Source organism: Limulus polyphemus, unplaced genomic scaffold, assembly GCF_000517525.1.
Source record: "Limulus polyphemus unplaced genomic scaffold, Limulus_polyphemus-2.1.2 Scaffold2924, whole genome shotgun sequence".
Taxonomy (NCBI): Eukaryota; Metazoa; Arthropoda; class Merostomata; order Xiphosura; family Limulidae; genus Limulus; species Limulus polyphemus.
In genome coordinates this window covers 4,417-16,455 of record NW_013668534.1, presented here as the reverse complement: position 1 = coordinate 16,455, position 12,039 = coordinate 4,417, and the positions used below count along the sequence as shown (strand labels likewise).

Here is a 12,039-nt window from a genome sequence, read left to right as displayed (position 1 = left end):
ATTCTTCATGTGTCAGAACCTGTAAATTGTAATGTTCTTCATACGTCAGAACCCATAATATTCTTCACATTTCACAGCCTGTAATGTTTTTTCACATCATAACCTGTAATGTTTTTTCCACATCATAACCTGTAATGTACCTCATGTGTCACAAGCTATAATGTTCTTCATGTGTCAGAACCTGTAAATTGTAATGTTCTTCATACATCAGAACCCGTAATATTCTTCACATTTCACAACCTGTAATGTTTTTTCACATCATAACCTGTAATGTTTTTTCCACATCATAACCTATAATGTACTTCATGTGTCACAAGCTATAATGTTCTTCACATGTCAGAATCATTAATGCTCTTCATGTGTTACAACCTGTAATGTTCTTCACATCAAAATCTGTGATGGTCTTGACATCACAGAAATGTATTTTATATATTGCTGAAACCAGGTTATCTTATCTAGATTAAAGATGCTTTATAGTATAAAGGATACTATAGGGACATCCATTTATACAAAAAGCAGCAGAAAAATTACAGTTAGAGTGACCTCCAGGAACAGCAAAAAACTTGTGTTTGCAGTCAATGGATTAAAAATCTGTTTATAGTGCCTTCATTCCAAGTTATTGCAGTTAAGGCTAGTTGTGGCAAATATTTTTTACTAAGAGTTGCTTTTCTTTAAAACTGTTTAAAGCCTTGAATTGGCATTTAATTAAAAACTTTACAAAGTTCAAAGTCAAGTAATTGGAGTCAGAAACTTTAAAAGATTGGTTTTGTTTTGTGAAGAACATTACAGTTTTTAAGTTTCTAGAAAGATCTAAATTTAAAAGTGGCTACAAAACTAGTCAGAGCTGAAAACAGTTTTTGTATATCTTCAAAAGAAAAATATACCTGGTTTATTTTGTTTTGGCTACTCTTAAAGTCAGTAATAACCACATAGAAAGGGTTTAGCAAAGGGGAAACTAAGATAATTTTAGCTGAAAATAAATACTCAAAAACTGGCAGTAGAACCTTGATTGAAAGTTTACGATTTTAAGCTTCTTACTTTGTAATGTGGAGTTTTTTATATAAGTGGTAATCTTCATAAAGCAATAGCAAAGGAAAAAAAACCCAGCGATAAATTTTATTATTAAGTGAAAAATACTTGTAGACTAGGGTTGGTTTAATTAGACATGATGACAGCAGAGATTTGTTAGAAACCTTTTTTGTTTGTAGAAGTCAAAATTTAATGGAATATGGGTGTGATTATGAAAAGGAGTTTGATGCTTTTCATGAAGTGGTTGGTCATATTGAAAAAGATGAATTGTGTATGTAGGTTTGTAGAAAACCTTTGCTTTTGGACTAAATGGCTATTGATTCTACAGGTTTCTCATCCTATTACATTTAAAGTACTGTTTATCATTTTGGTTTACAGGTTTTAAGAAAACATAAACATGCTGAAATGAGTTTAGATTGGCATGTATCTGAATAAGTTAATTCTTAATTAATACTATAGGAACGTTTAACCCAACAAGTTCATGTGTGTTAATACTATAGGAGCATTTAACCCAACAAGTTGATGTGTGTTAATACTATAGGAATGTTTAACCCAATGAGTTGATGTGTGTTAATACTATAGGAATGTTTAACCCAATGAGTTGATGTGTGTTAATAATTTATCTTTGTTGTAATCATAAAATTAGTGTGGCCAGTTAATAGCTGTAAAATGATCATATAAATTTTTAATTTCTCTAGTGATTCAAATGTCCAAATACCACATGTTGAAAATGGAAGTTACCGAAGAACAGCCTCAGAGGCTGATTACAAAATATATTCATATAGCAGCTGTTGTTTCTGCTTATTGGTAAGTTAAATATGTCCGTTTGGTTCTCATTGAATTTCCTTGAGTTTTTAGACCTTTCATTTTAAATTGTTGTTTTCACTAGTCTTTAAGATGTGCAACATTAAAATCTTACATTACTGTTGTATTATTTAATATCTTTAATCATAAGACAAGGAGAACAGTTTAGAAATAAATTTATTTTCTGTCAAGTTTGCTCTGTAGTCTATCTATAAACTATACCCTTGAGGATCAAAATCATAGCTGTTAAAGTGAAATAGCTAGATATGCTAATGAAAGATGTAATAATGTTATTTTGAACATAATTATAGTACATTTATTAATATCAGCACAAATAGAGTTGCACAAAATTGGAGTGAATACAGAGCATTTTAAGTTTAGTGAAACTTAGTGAGTTGTCAATTTTACCAGTAGAACTTTTGTTTTATTCACATTTATCTTACCTGCACACACTTTTTAAATGGTACTTATACTTTTGCTAGTATATTGTACTTTGTTATCGGTGACTGGGTTTCCTTATTTTTTCTAGTATTTCAATCTTGCATAGGTCCCAAAACTTGGTGTGAGTTCCAGAAATCTACACATTCAACATAAGAATGGTAGTAATTAGATTTGGGTAATTAACTTGATTAACCAATATAACGGATTGTCTATGGGCATTGATTATACCAATTGGTGTCAAGAAAAATAATCAATTAATTTAAAGTATGATTAGATTTATTAATGTCATGAAAATACTTAATCTAAATTAGTATTTCCAGCTATTCCAACTATCCAGTAATTTAAATATTGCCATTGTGGTTTTTCATTATTATTGTTGATTGATTCAGGTTTGTTCAGGTTAATTGATTAGTGTTGTGGCTCAAGAATCAATTGATTAAAATTAGAATTCTAATTATTACTATTTCCAATTATTCAAGTAACCAAAATATTGCCATTATGTGTGCTTATCATAAAGCACAAAGCTACAGAATTGGCTATCTGTGATCTGCAGGTATTGAAACCTTATCTTTGTTTTTTTTCTAGCTATCTCATGTGAATAATCATTTGGTTGAATGTAATCAGTTAATGAGCCCTACGATTAATCAATTGGCAAATTCTACTAACCTCCCAACTTTGGAAGTACTTCATCATAGCCAAGTACTGTATGTAGCAGGACACTAGTTTTACATGTGGGGACTTTTAATCCTGTTGTAACATTGTTAACAACAAAGGAATTTAACAATGATCAAAATCTTGTATGGCAAACATAAACTGCTATAGATGCCCAAAGTGATGCTACTTCTATAACCTTTAAAAACATTATATTTCAATAGTTATTTTATTTTTCAAGAGACTCTTTTTTGCATATATTTCAATAGGCATTGTTTAAGATTATTGACAGTTTTTAAAATCAGAAATGAATAATTTTTTCAGGAAAATTAAATGTCATTGTATTAATATGTCTTCTGAAAAATGAAAGATTTAAAAGATAAAAGTCTTAAAATATTTACTTGCAAATGCTGATGAACAAAGGCTAAGACAAGTGATCACCAACTGGATGCAAATTTTGGTTTATAAAGAAATGTTAAAATATTTTAATGAAAGAAATTGGAGAAAAACAATCTGTTCTGACTGGGACAGGAACACAAGGCTTTCAATGTTATCTTTAAACCAGTGCCCTATATATTCAAAGGTTTCAAAATTCAGTTGGAAAAACTATACGTATATTTTAATCAGAATCAGGTCACTTCTTCAGACTTTAGTAGGTTATGCTTAGCAGACTCCATGGATGCATAAAAATCAATTTTCTTTTTTTAACTTGCGATTGCAAGATTTCTGTTTGAATCAATTGTTTATGTCATTGTTTCCACTATTCTTTTTTTTTTTTGCTAGGGTAACTTCTATTTCAATGGTATTTGTCAACAAATATCTGTTAAGTAGTCCAGAAGTTCAAGTAAGTTAGGTTTTTTTGATTATCATTAAACTTCATACTGTTCAGTGCAAGCAAATATTTGTTTTGTTGTTGTACCAAGAACAAGTAACTTAAATCTACATCCTGGAAATCACATTATTTCAGTTCAGGTTATTTTTTATTAAGTTTGGTTGTACACAGATTATTGACATACAATAATAATAAATGTGAGGAATAATGCATGTATCACCGTGTGTGTATGTATGCTTAAAATGCCCAGTCATAGTGTTACACAGAAGAGTGCTGGAGTCGTATTGTATTCTCTCTTTCTCTCCTTTTTTGTAGGAGTTTATTTACATTTTGCAATGAGTATTTCAAGTAATATCACAATAAAGCTGAAAAAGAAACCAAGTAGTTATTATATTTATGGTTATTACTCATATTTCATTATATAAAGGATGAGGTCTATAATGAAGGGTAGACTTTAACTTAGAAGGTTTGTAACTCATTACTGATTGAAAGTTTGAGACTTTCATAGTACTGGTTTGAATAATTTACTGTTGCACCACCATAACTACTACAGTAGAACCTCGGTTAACGGGCACAGCATCATTAAGGGCAGACCTTTACAGTCTCTTTTTTTCTACTATTTGTAACCAAAATAAATCTTGCAATAATGGACACCTTGATATTCCAGATTATGAACAGTGTATTTAGTCTCATTCTCTATACTAGTACTCGATAAAGCTGCCATTTATCTTCTGATACGATACTTATCTCTACTCACAAGATTAGCTATTCTCATTCAGTGCTGCCTTCTATATGCAAACTTTTTCTTTATGCATGCCACAATCATTCCGCTCCCCCCATCCTGTTGGAATTACTAAATTCCAACGTGTGTCTCATAAATCATCATATGTCATCTCTTAACCATTTCGATATGGGCCACAGGTGAAAGGCCATGTCATCTTGTTTGTTGACTCGCAATCAAAATTTTATTGAACTACTGTTTCATGAACTTATGTTAATAAGTTTGGTATCAAACTGTAGATTATAATTCAAATTTTAGTACTATATGTTACTCAGTTTCTTAATTTAAAAGCAAATATAAAACAAATGCAGATAAACATCAATTTTTTTGTATCACGTGGTATGTTGAATGCAGCACTGGTTCAAATTAGATGTTAGTGAAGTCAAAATGCCAAGTCTATAGTTTCATATAAATTAGAAACTCCCTACCTCCTAACTCTTATTCTCGTTTCCCATCCTTCATCCTCCCAACTCTTACCTATTTCTATCGCCAACAGTACTGGTGACTACCCTGTGGGTTCAGGTCTGGTGGGAGCTCGACTATTATGGATTTGTTATCCAGTTTCATTCCCCACCTCCCATTTCTTCTTGCCCCATTTCCTTCCCTCCTCTTGAGATCCTGTGACTTGTCAGCATCCGTCAGGGGTGGTTCGAGAGTTGCTTTTGTAGCAGGCAATCGAACTGGTATGCCATCCTTCTGGGTTTTTTATTCCTGTCTTTTTGTTGTCTCCAAGAAAACCAGGAATTGGCAGCCAGTCATTGATTTATTTCACCTAAACCACTTCATTGTACTCACCAAGTTCACCATGGATTCATTCCTCACCCTAAGATGGTCATTTTCTCCAGGGTTGTGGATGATGAAGATGGATGTCTGCTTACCTCCACATCCCGATAGCACATCGGTCTCAACTTTACTTTTGATTTGTCCATCTCAGGGTGGTTTACCAATTTTGGACATACCCCCTTCAAAATTGCCACAGCTCTTTATTTGTTTTGTTGCATAGTCCATGCACATCATCTCCATGCTTTGGGGATGCAATTTCATTATTAAATGGATGATTGCCTCATTCTGAACAGGAACTGGCCACTCATACTCACCAGCTCCTTTCTGTGGCAGTTCAGGTGGGCTGGTTGATTAAATTGGAGAAGTCCTTTCTTCGACCCACTCAATATGTAGTCCATTTGGGGGTCTTCTTCTTCGAAACAAATATCAGTTGCGCTCTGCCTTCTCCCTCACTTCTTCGTTCTATAGAACTTTTGGTTCACCACGCCCTCTCGGCTCAGTCACAGGTTCTATTGCTCTTGGGAATGTGGTCCTCCATGACTGCATTGGTTCCTCTCGGTTGTGCCTATATGAGATCCCTTTAGTGGGTGCCTCACAAACAATGGAACCTTACTTGGGATCCTCTTTCCACCCCATTTCCCTTACTACTTCCCTACAAGAAAATTTGTATTGGTGGCTGGACAAAGCATATATGTCGGCAGGTGTGTTGCTTCCTCCCCCACGTACGGATTTAAACTTTTTCATAGACATATCCCATCAGGGTTGGTAGCATGGATCAATCACCAAGAAGCTTTGGGCCATTGGTCTGTAGACAAAGCAATCTTGCATATCAATGTTCTCGAACTTCTAGCAGTACATCATGTGTTACATCACTTCCTTCTTCTCGCCCATCATTGTCTGGTGATGGTTCATTCGGACAATTCTATTGTGGTGGTACATATCAACCACCAAGGTGGAACCCGGTCCAGAGATATATGTTTTTGGATGTTTGATGTATTATACTGGGCCCATGCACATCACATTCACCTTATCGCATGTCACATGCCATGGTTTCAATCTCGTTGTGGATTGTCTTTTGCATTCCGATGAAATATATCCAATGGAGTGAGCATTAGATCCACTTGTTTTCAGAAATCTTTGTCATCAGTGGGGTTTTTCCACAATTGGATGCATTTACAACTGGCCACAATACAAGCTTCCCCCCTTTTGGTCACCTGTACCACATCCACTGACTTTGGCGATTGATGCCTTCAGCCAGGATTAGTCAAACAAATATCTTTGTGTACCCTCCCATCCGATTACTTCATTAGGTGATTTCTCTTGTCCACTCCACTCCTTGTCAGGTCCTCCTGATTGCTCCCTATTGGCCAGCTCAGTCTTGGTTTCCTATCACTACCTGTCCCTCTTCTACTTTCTCCCTCTTTCTTTGTCAACCTCAGTCCCACATCATACATCCCAATCTCCATGTCTTGTGTCTTCATTGACAGTAAAATATACACAGAAAATAAATGTGAAATGTTTAGCAGTTCAAACTCTGAAGAGAAGTACTTTGAGACTTTGTGATCAGTAATAATGAAAAAGGTCACAGCTAATCCACTCCCTAAGAACTCCTGTTGACAATGCTCCGTGTAATGACGACATGGATAAACACCCGTGTCTTGCATGCACTAAACAAAATGAGGGTCTTAAAATTCAGAAATTTAGTACCGTCAATATGGAATCCAGCTTTGTATGGCTATTTTTATATTAAGGGCACCTTGCTATAGAGGGCATATGGATGCAGTCGAAATGGTGCCCTTAATGTCAAGGTCGTACTGTAGTTTCTATTTTGCACATTATCCATATAAATGAAATAAAACATTTGCATGTAGTTAAGAAATGCATTATACTGAACAGTAATCATGTTTCTAAATAAAAAAGAAAATCTCTTTGTTTATGTACATCTATCTTATGCTATAATATGTACAGTAAGCTTGCATTGCAAGTGCACCATATTATGGCCTAATTAACCCTTTCCAAACAGGTCACGGGTTGAAGACCATGTCGTCGTGTTTGTTGACTTCGCATTCAAAATTTTATTGAACTACTATTTTCCTAAAATCTGAATTATAATCTACAGTTTGATACCAAACTTACTGACATAAATTCTACTATATGTTACCCAATTTCTTAATTTAAAAATAAATATTAAAAAACAGATAAACATCGATTTTTGTGTGTCACGTGGTATGTTGAGTGCAGCACTGGTTCAAATTAGATGTTTGTTAAGTCTATAGTTTCGTACGAATTAGAAACTCAAATTACTGATATTGACAAGCTAGATTATAAAATAAGAGCCTCTTTTCAGTTTGGTAAGATATTGCTCATGTAAAAAAACAAACACAGTGGCACCCCACCCACCTCTTTGCATTTTTAGAAACGTTCCATTACATACACTTCTATATATATGACAAGAATAACCAATTGAAAGCTCAGAATGTCTTCCTAGTAGCTTTCTCAGCCATTTTAATGGGCTTGGACACCATTTCTTTCTTTTGAACCAATATTTTGAGGAGATAGTGTGTGTCTTTATTCTGCTTGAAATTTCATTTTTTTTTTAGACAAAAATACATCTTAGTTACTAAGCTTGATAAATTATAGTGGAGTTCTATGGTATTAATGTTTTAATTTATTATTTTTTAGTTATTCAAATGTACATATAAAACCTAAAAACAATAATTGTTTCATATCCTCCATGTGCAAAATATTTAAAGGCTTAGCAACCTATGTCAAGCAGCAACTGAGTACAAAGGTCATAACTAGAAGAGATAATTGTTTGCTTTACTTCTTTATTTACAGTTCATGTTTAAAGAAAAGTAAGTTTAAGAACTTATTTCAAAATAGCAATAATCTGTATACATATATATAATGTATAATAATTGAAATGGGACTGTATTTTACAAAATATTAGTCTACTAAAACACAGCCAAGATAATGGTCAGTTTTATGTTATTTGATACGGTAACATGAGTGCACATGAGCTGCGTCATTGTAACTTCTGTATTGTTAGCTAGGCAGGGCCGAAAGGTCAATATAATAAAAATGATAAATATAAATAAATGTATAATGTTATGAGATTTAAGCTATTTCATCTAAACATGTTTTCATGTTATAATTTGTGTTCATTCTAGAATGAAAGGAGGAATAAGTTGGATTTATTTCCTAATTTGTTATGGTGGTTACCAAATTGGTCAAATCTACTGAACCCGTACAGAGATTAATTATTCAAAATAACAGATAAAATGTAAAGTTGTTCTTAAGAAACATTTGGTAACTATCTGGACATTATAAAGATTTTGTTTGTGGAATTTGAAAATTTTCTGATGCATAAAAATATTTTTAATCTTAAAATGAAAATTATTTTGTATGATGGATAGGCAACATGTGAAAAGAAAAAAAAGACACCAGAAAAATATTGTTTTACAAACCTTAAGACTTAATAAAAGAATTTGTTATCTTGCATATGGAAGCATTGTTTACTGATAATCTGCCAAATTTCGTAAATATTCGTTTACTAATTTAAAAAATATAGCATGAAAACTATAACAAGTACAAAATGGTTACGAGGTCGGTCCCAAGGACCAAGCCCGTGCTGAAAGAGTTAATAATATTGGATCTAATTTCTACAAAATAGTTATGCTCAAGTTTCATAAAAGAATTTAAAACTGCAGAAAACAAGTTCAATATTGCATGTAATGAGGTTTTTTCTAATACTAGCATAATAGAAGCTTATTTTCTTAACAGTTTGCACTTAATATTTTTAATATAAATTTCCAGCCCGCTCCTAAACGTTCAGTTACCTCAGTCGACAAACACGTTATGGCTAAGCATGCAAGCATATACCCGAAGGAAGAAGAGCTGAATGCAGTGCAGAAAGCTGTTACAACTACAGAGAAAGCATTAAAGATGGTCTCAGACTTCCTGAGGGAAAGGTATGTACATAAAGTGTTTCTGTTGTAGACAGAGTTTACGTTGTTGTGAATTTAAAAGAACCATTTTTGTGAAAGTAGCAACGATTATTCAGCCTTCAGAGGGACGTGTCCAGATCAGCACTTCAATGTATAATAGTATTATCTGTGTTTTTGTAATACAAATTGTATAACAGATTGTGGTTACAAGAGCTATCCTCTTTTGTTGCCTTGTGACCATTTGGTTCTAAACTTGTTCTCTGATTAGTTTCAGTTTGTGACTATTGCATGGATTGAGAGATACTTTTGGTGTTAAAATTTCATTATTTTGTGTGTGTGTTTAAAACGTTTTATTTCAGATATTTGTCAAAGTTTTTAGTAAAAGTATTACATTGAATTGATGAAAAATAACTTTTATATAAATATATTGTACATAATTCCCACAACATATTTTCATAACTTTAGTAAATAGTATGATTTAAAAAGGTTTTAAAGGCATTAATTTGGAAGAAATAGTTTATACGCACACACACTAGGTGGTGGGTATCTCATCATAGTAGTCGATACAATACGTATTTAGATGTTGATGTCGTGATACGATACGTATCTAGATACAGAAGTTTTACCAATGTTTTGTTACAAAGTTTGACAGTCCTGTCTGTAATTTATTATCTATATTACTAACATTGTCTTATTTAAGTACTTAACACTTTACAGTGGTTTTTCAAATTCTCAGGTTTGATCAACTAAATGGCAGCTGGCAAGAGAAGTAAAATGAAAGTTAATATATGTCTATTTGATTATTGTTAATTTGTTATGTTACTTTGCATGTAACATTTTTGATAAAAGAAATGAATACAACATGTGGTACTCAATGCTCATCTTCCTTTATTGAATCATTAAATTTTAGCAAAAATACTTTATTAGAAATTCTGTTTTTTTTTTTTTGTTTGTTTGTTGTTTTTTTTTGTAGAAAAAACTTATAATGTTTAGTGAAAGCTTGCCAAATTTCGTGACCATTCATAAATCGTATCGTATTAGACGATGTTTCAATAAAATCATATCACGGCTTCTCAATATAATACTCGTATCCTGTCGCTGTATTGCCACACACCTTTAATATATACTGAATTGCTTTTAACCTATTACAAAATACCATTTGATAGGTTTTCTGTGTTAGTTGTGTAATTTACTTTGTCAATATGACTTTAAAAAGAACCTAGAACTGACACGCACTTTACAACGAGACTTCTCAGTCAAACTAAGTATGTGTACAGTAATATCTGATAGTTTTGTAAGAACAAGTAATAATTAAGTGTACCAGATTTTTGTTCTGAAAAACAAATCAAAGGCTAGGATAAGTAGAAATTTATTAATTTTTTATTGTCTTTTTTTTTAGCGATGGACCTAAGCAAGATGTCAGTCCTCAAGACGTTAGTCCTCAATCATCAAACAAAACCACAGAAGATAGGTGTGAAGTTAAACAAATTTCTTATTTTTTCTCTATCGAAATAATAGTTTGAATATACAAAAATTTTGTTGAGTTTATCTTTACAGTGCTTTTATTCTTTTTATAGAAAAGTTTTATTATTATTTATCTGAAAGAACTAATTTCATATTTTGTGATCATATTGCAATTCTAAAAAAGCAACAATAGAAGTTTTTTCATTGATATATTTATGTATTATTAAAGCATAGAAAAAAATGTTAAAGTGTATGTCCCAACTGTTTATCTTGTTTTGTTAGCAAATCAAGTTAGTTATTTCAGTTTAATGTTTTTAATTAACATTTGCCGTAGAGTTTCTTTTGATGTTAAAGCAAAAATAATGTTTTTTAAAAGAAAATCTGTGAAATTTGAGTAAAAGCTTATCCAACTAGAAGATGTGTAAACACAGTGTCTACAATAATAATATGTCAGAATATATCTTAAAAACTACTAAAATACACAGAGGTGGTAAATGTTGAAACCACCAGTTCTAAGCTGTTATTATAATTTTTACTACAGCAAAGATGTAAAGGAAAAAACCCAGTGTTCTCGAGTATTGAAGGGAGTAATGAGAATTGGAGTGCTTGCTAAAGGTCTTATATTAACTGGAGACTTGAATGTGCAGTTAGTTGTGATGTGTAATGAAAAACCCACTCAGTCTCTTCTAGAGAGTGTGGCAGATAACTTACCAAAACAGCTTAAGGTAAGCATTAAAATATTTTAACACTAAGTTATTGAATATTTTGTTTGATATAGTCATTGTAGTTAAAACATAGTTTGTGTTTTCTTATTTTATTTAATATTGGGCCTAAATTCTTTTTCTCAGAAGTAGAGGGCAACCTTCATTATGGGTATTTTTACTTGTTTTCCTGATGAATTGATGATCGACTGATACACTGTTGTGAAATTATAGTTGATATTTGTTTTAGTTGGTGTTTTTCTCATATTATTCCCAAAAGTATGTATTTAAACTGTATAACTCCTTACAATTAAACTTTGTTTATCCTTGATATAAGTATTATCACTGATGTAATTTTAAAGTCATTTGAAATGTAACTACAATCACATGAAGGATCTTATTTTTCCCTTCCTTGTATTTATAGTTTTCTAACTTGTACTAGATTCTATAATATAATCTATCCTCTGATGTTTTGATATTTTTTGATATGGAATGATTTGCTTGCCAGTTATGCTCTTACATTTATTATCAGATTAGATGTGATAATTGTAACACATTCAATCTATTTATGTGTAATCAGATTAGTTGTGATAATTGTAACACATT

General features: G+C 32.2%; 1 protein-coding gene and 1 long non-coding RNA gene across 2 annotated transcripts in view; both read left to right on the top strand.

Annotated features, from left to right (window-relative positions):
* Positions 1 to 3,769, top strand: part of LOC111087972 — a 5,424-nt gene extending 1,655 nt beyond the window's left edge. Inside the window, exons 2-3 of the long non-coding RNA XR_002612593.1 lie at positions 1,728 to 1,836; positions 3,709 to 3,769. This is a non-coding gene — a long non-coding RNA (uncharacterized LOC111087972). The remainder of the gene's footprint in view (positions 1 to 1,727; positions 1,837 to 3,708) is intronic.
* Positions 3,770 to 9,134: 5,365 nt separating this feature from the next.
* Positions 9,135 to 11,457, top strand: LOC106468228 (interleukin enhancer-binding factor 3-like; the record flags this gene model as incomplete). Its single annotated transcript, XM_022396563.1, has 3 exons — positions 9,135 to 9,292; positions 10,668 to 10,739; positions 11,274 to 11,457. Coding segments are annotated over exons 1-3 (369 nt in total), but the record flags the coding sequence as incomplete, so codon positions are not given.
* Between the last annotated feature and the right edge of the window lie 582 nt (positions 11,458 to 12,039).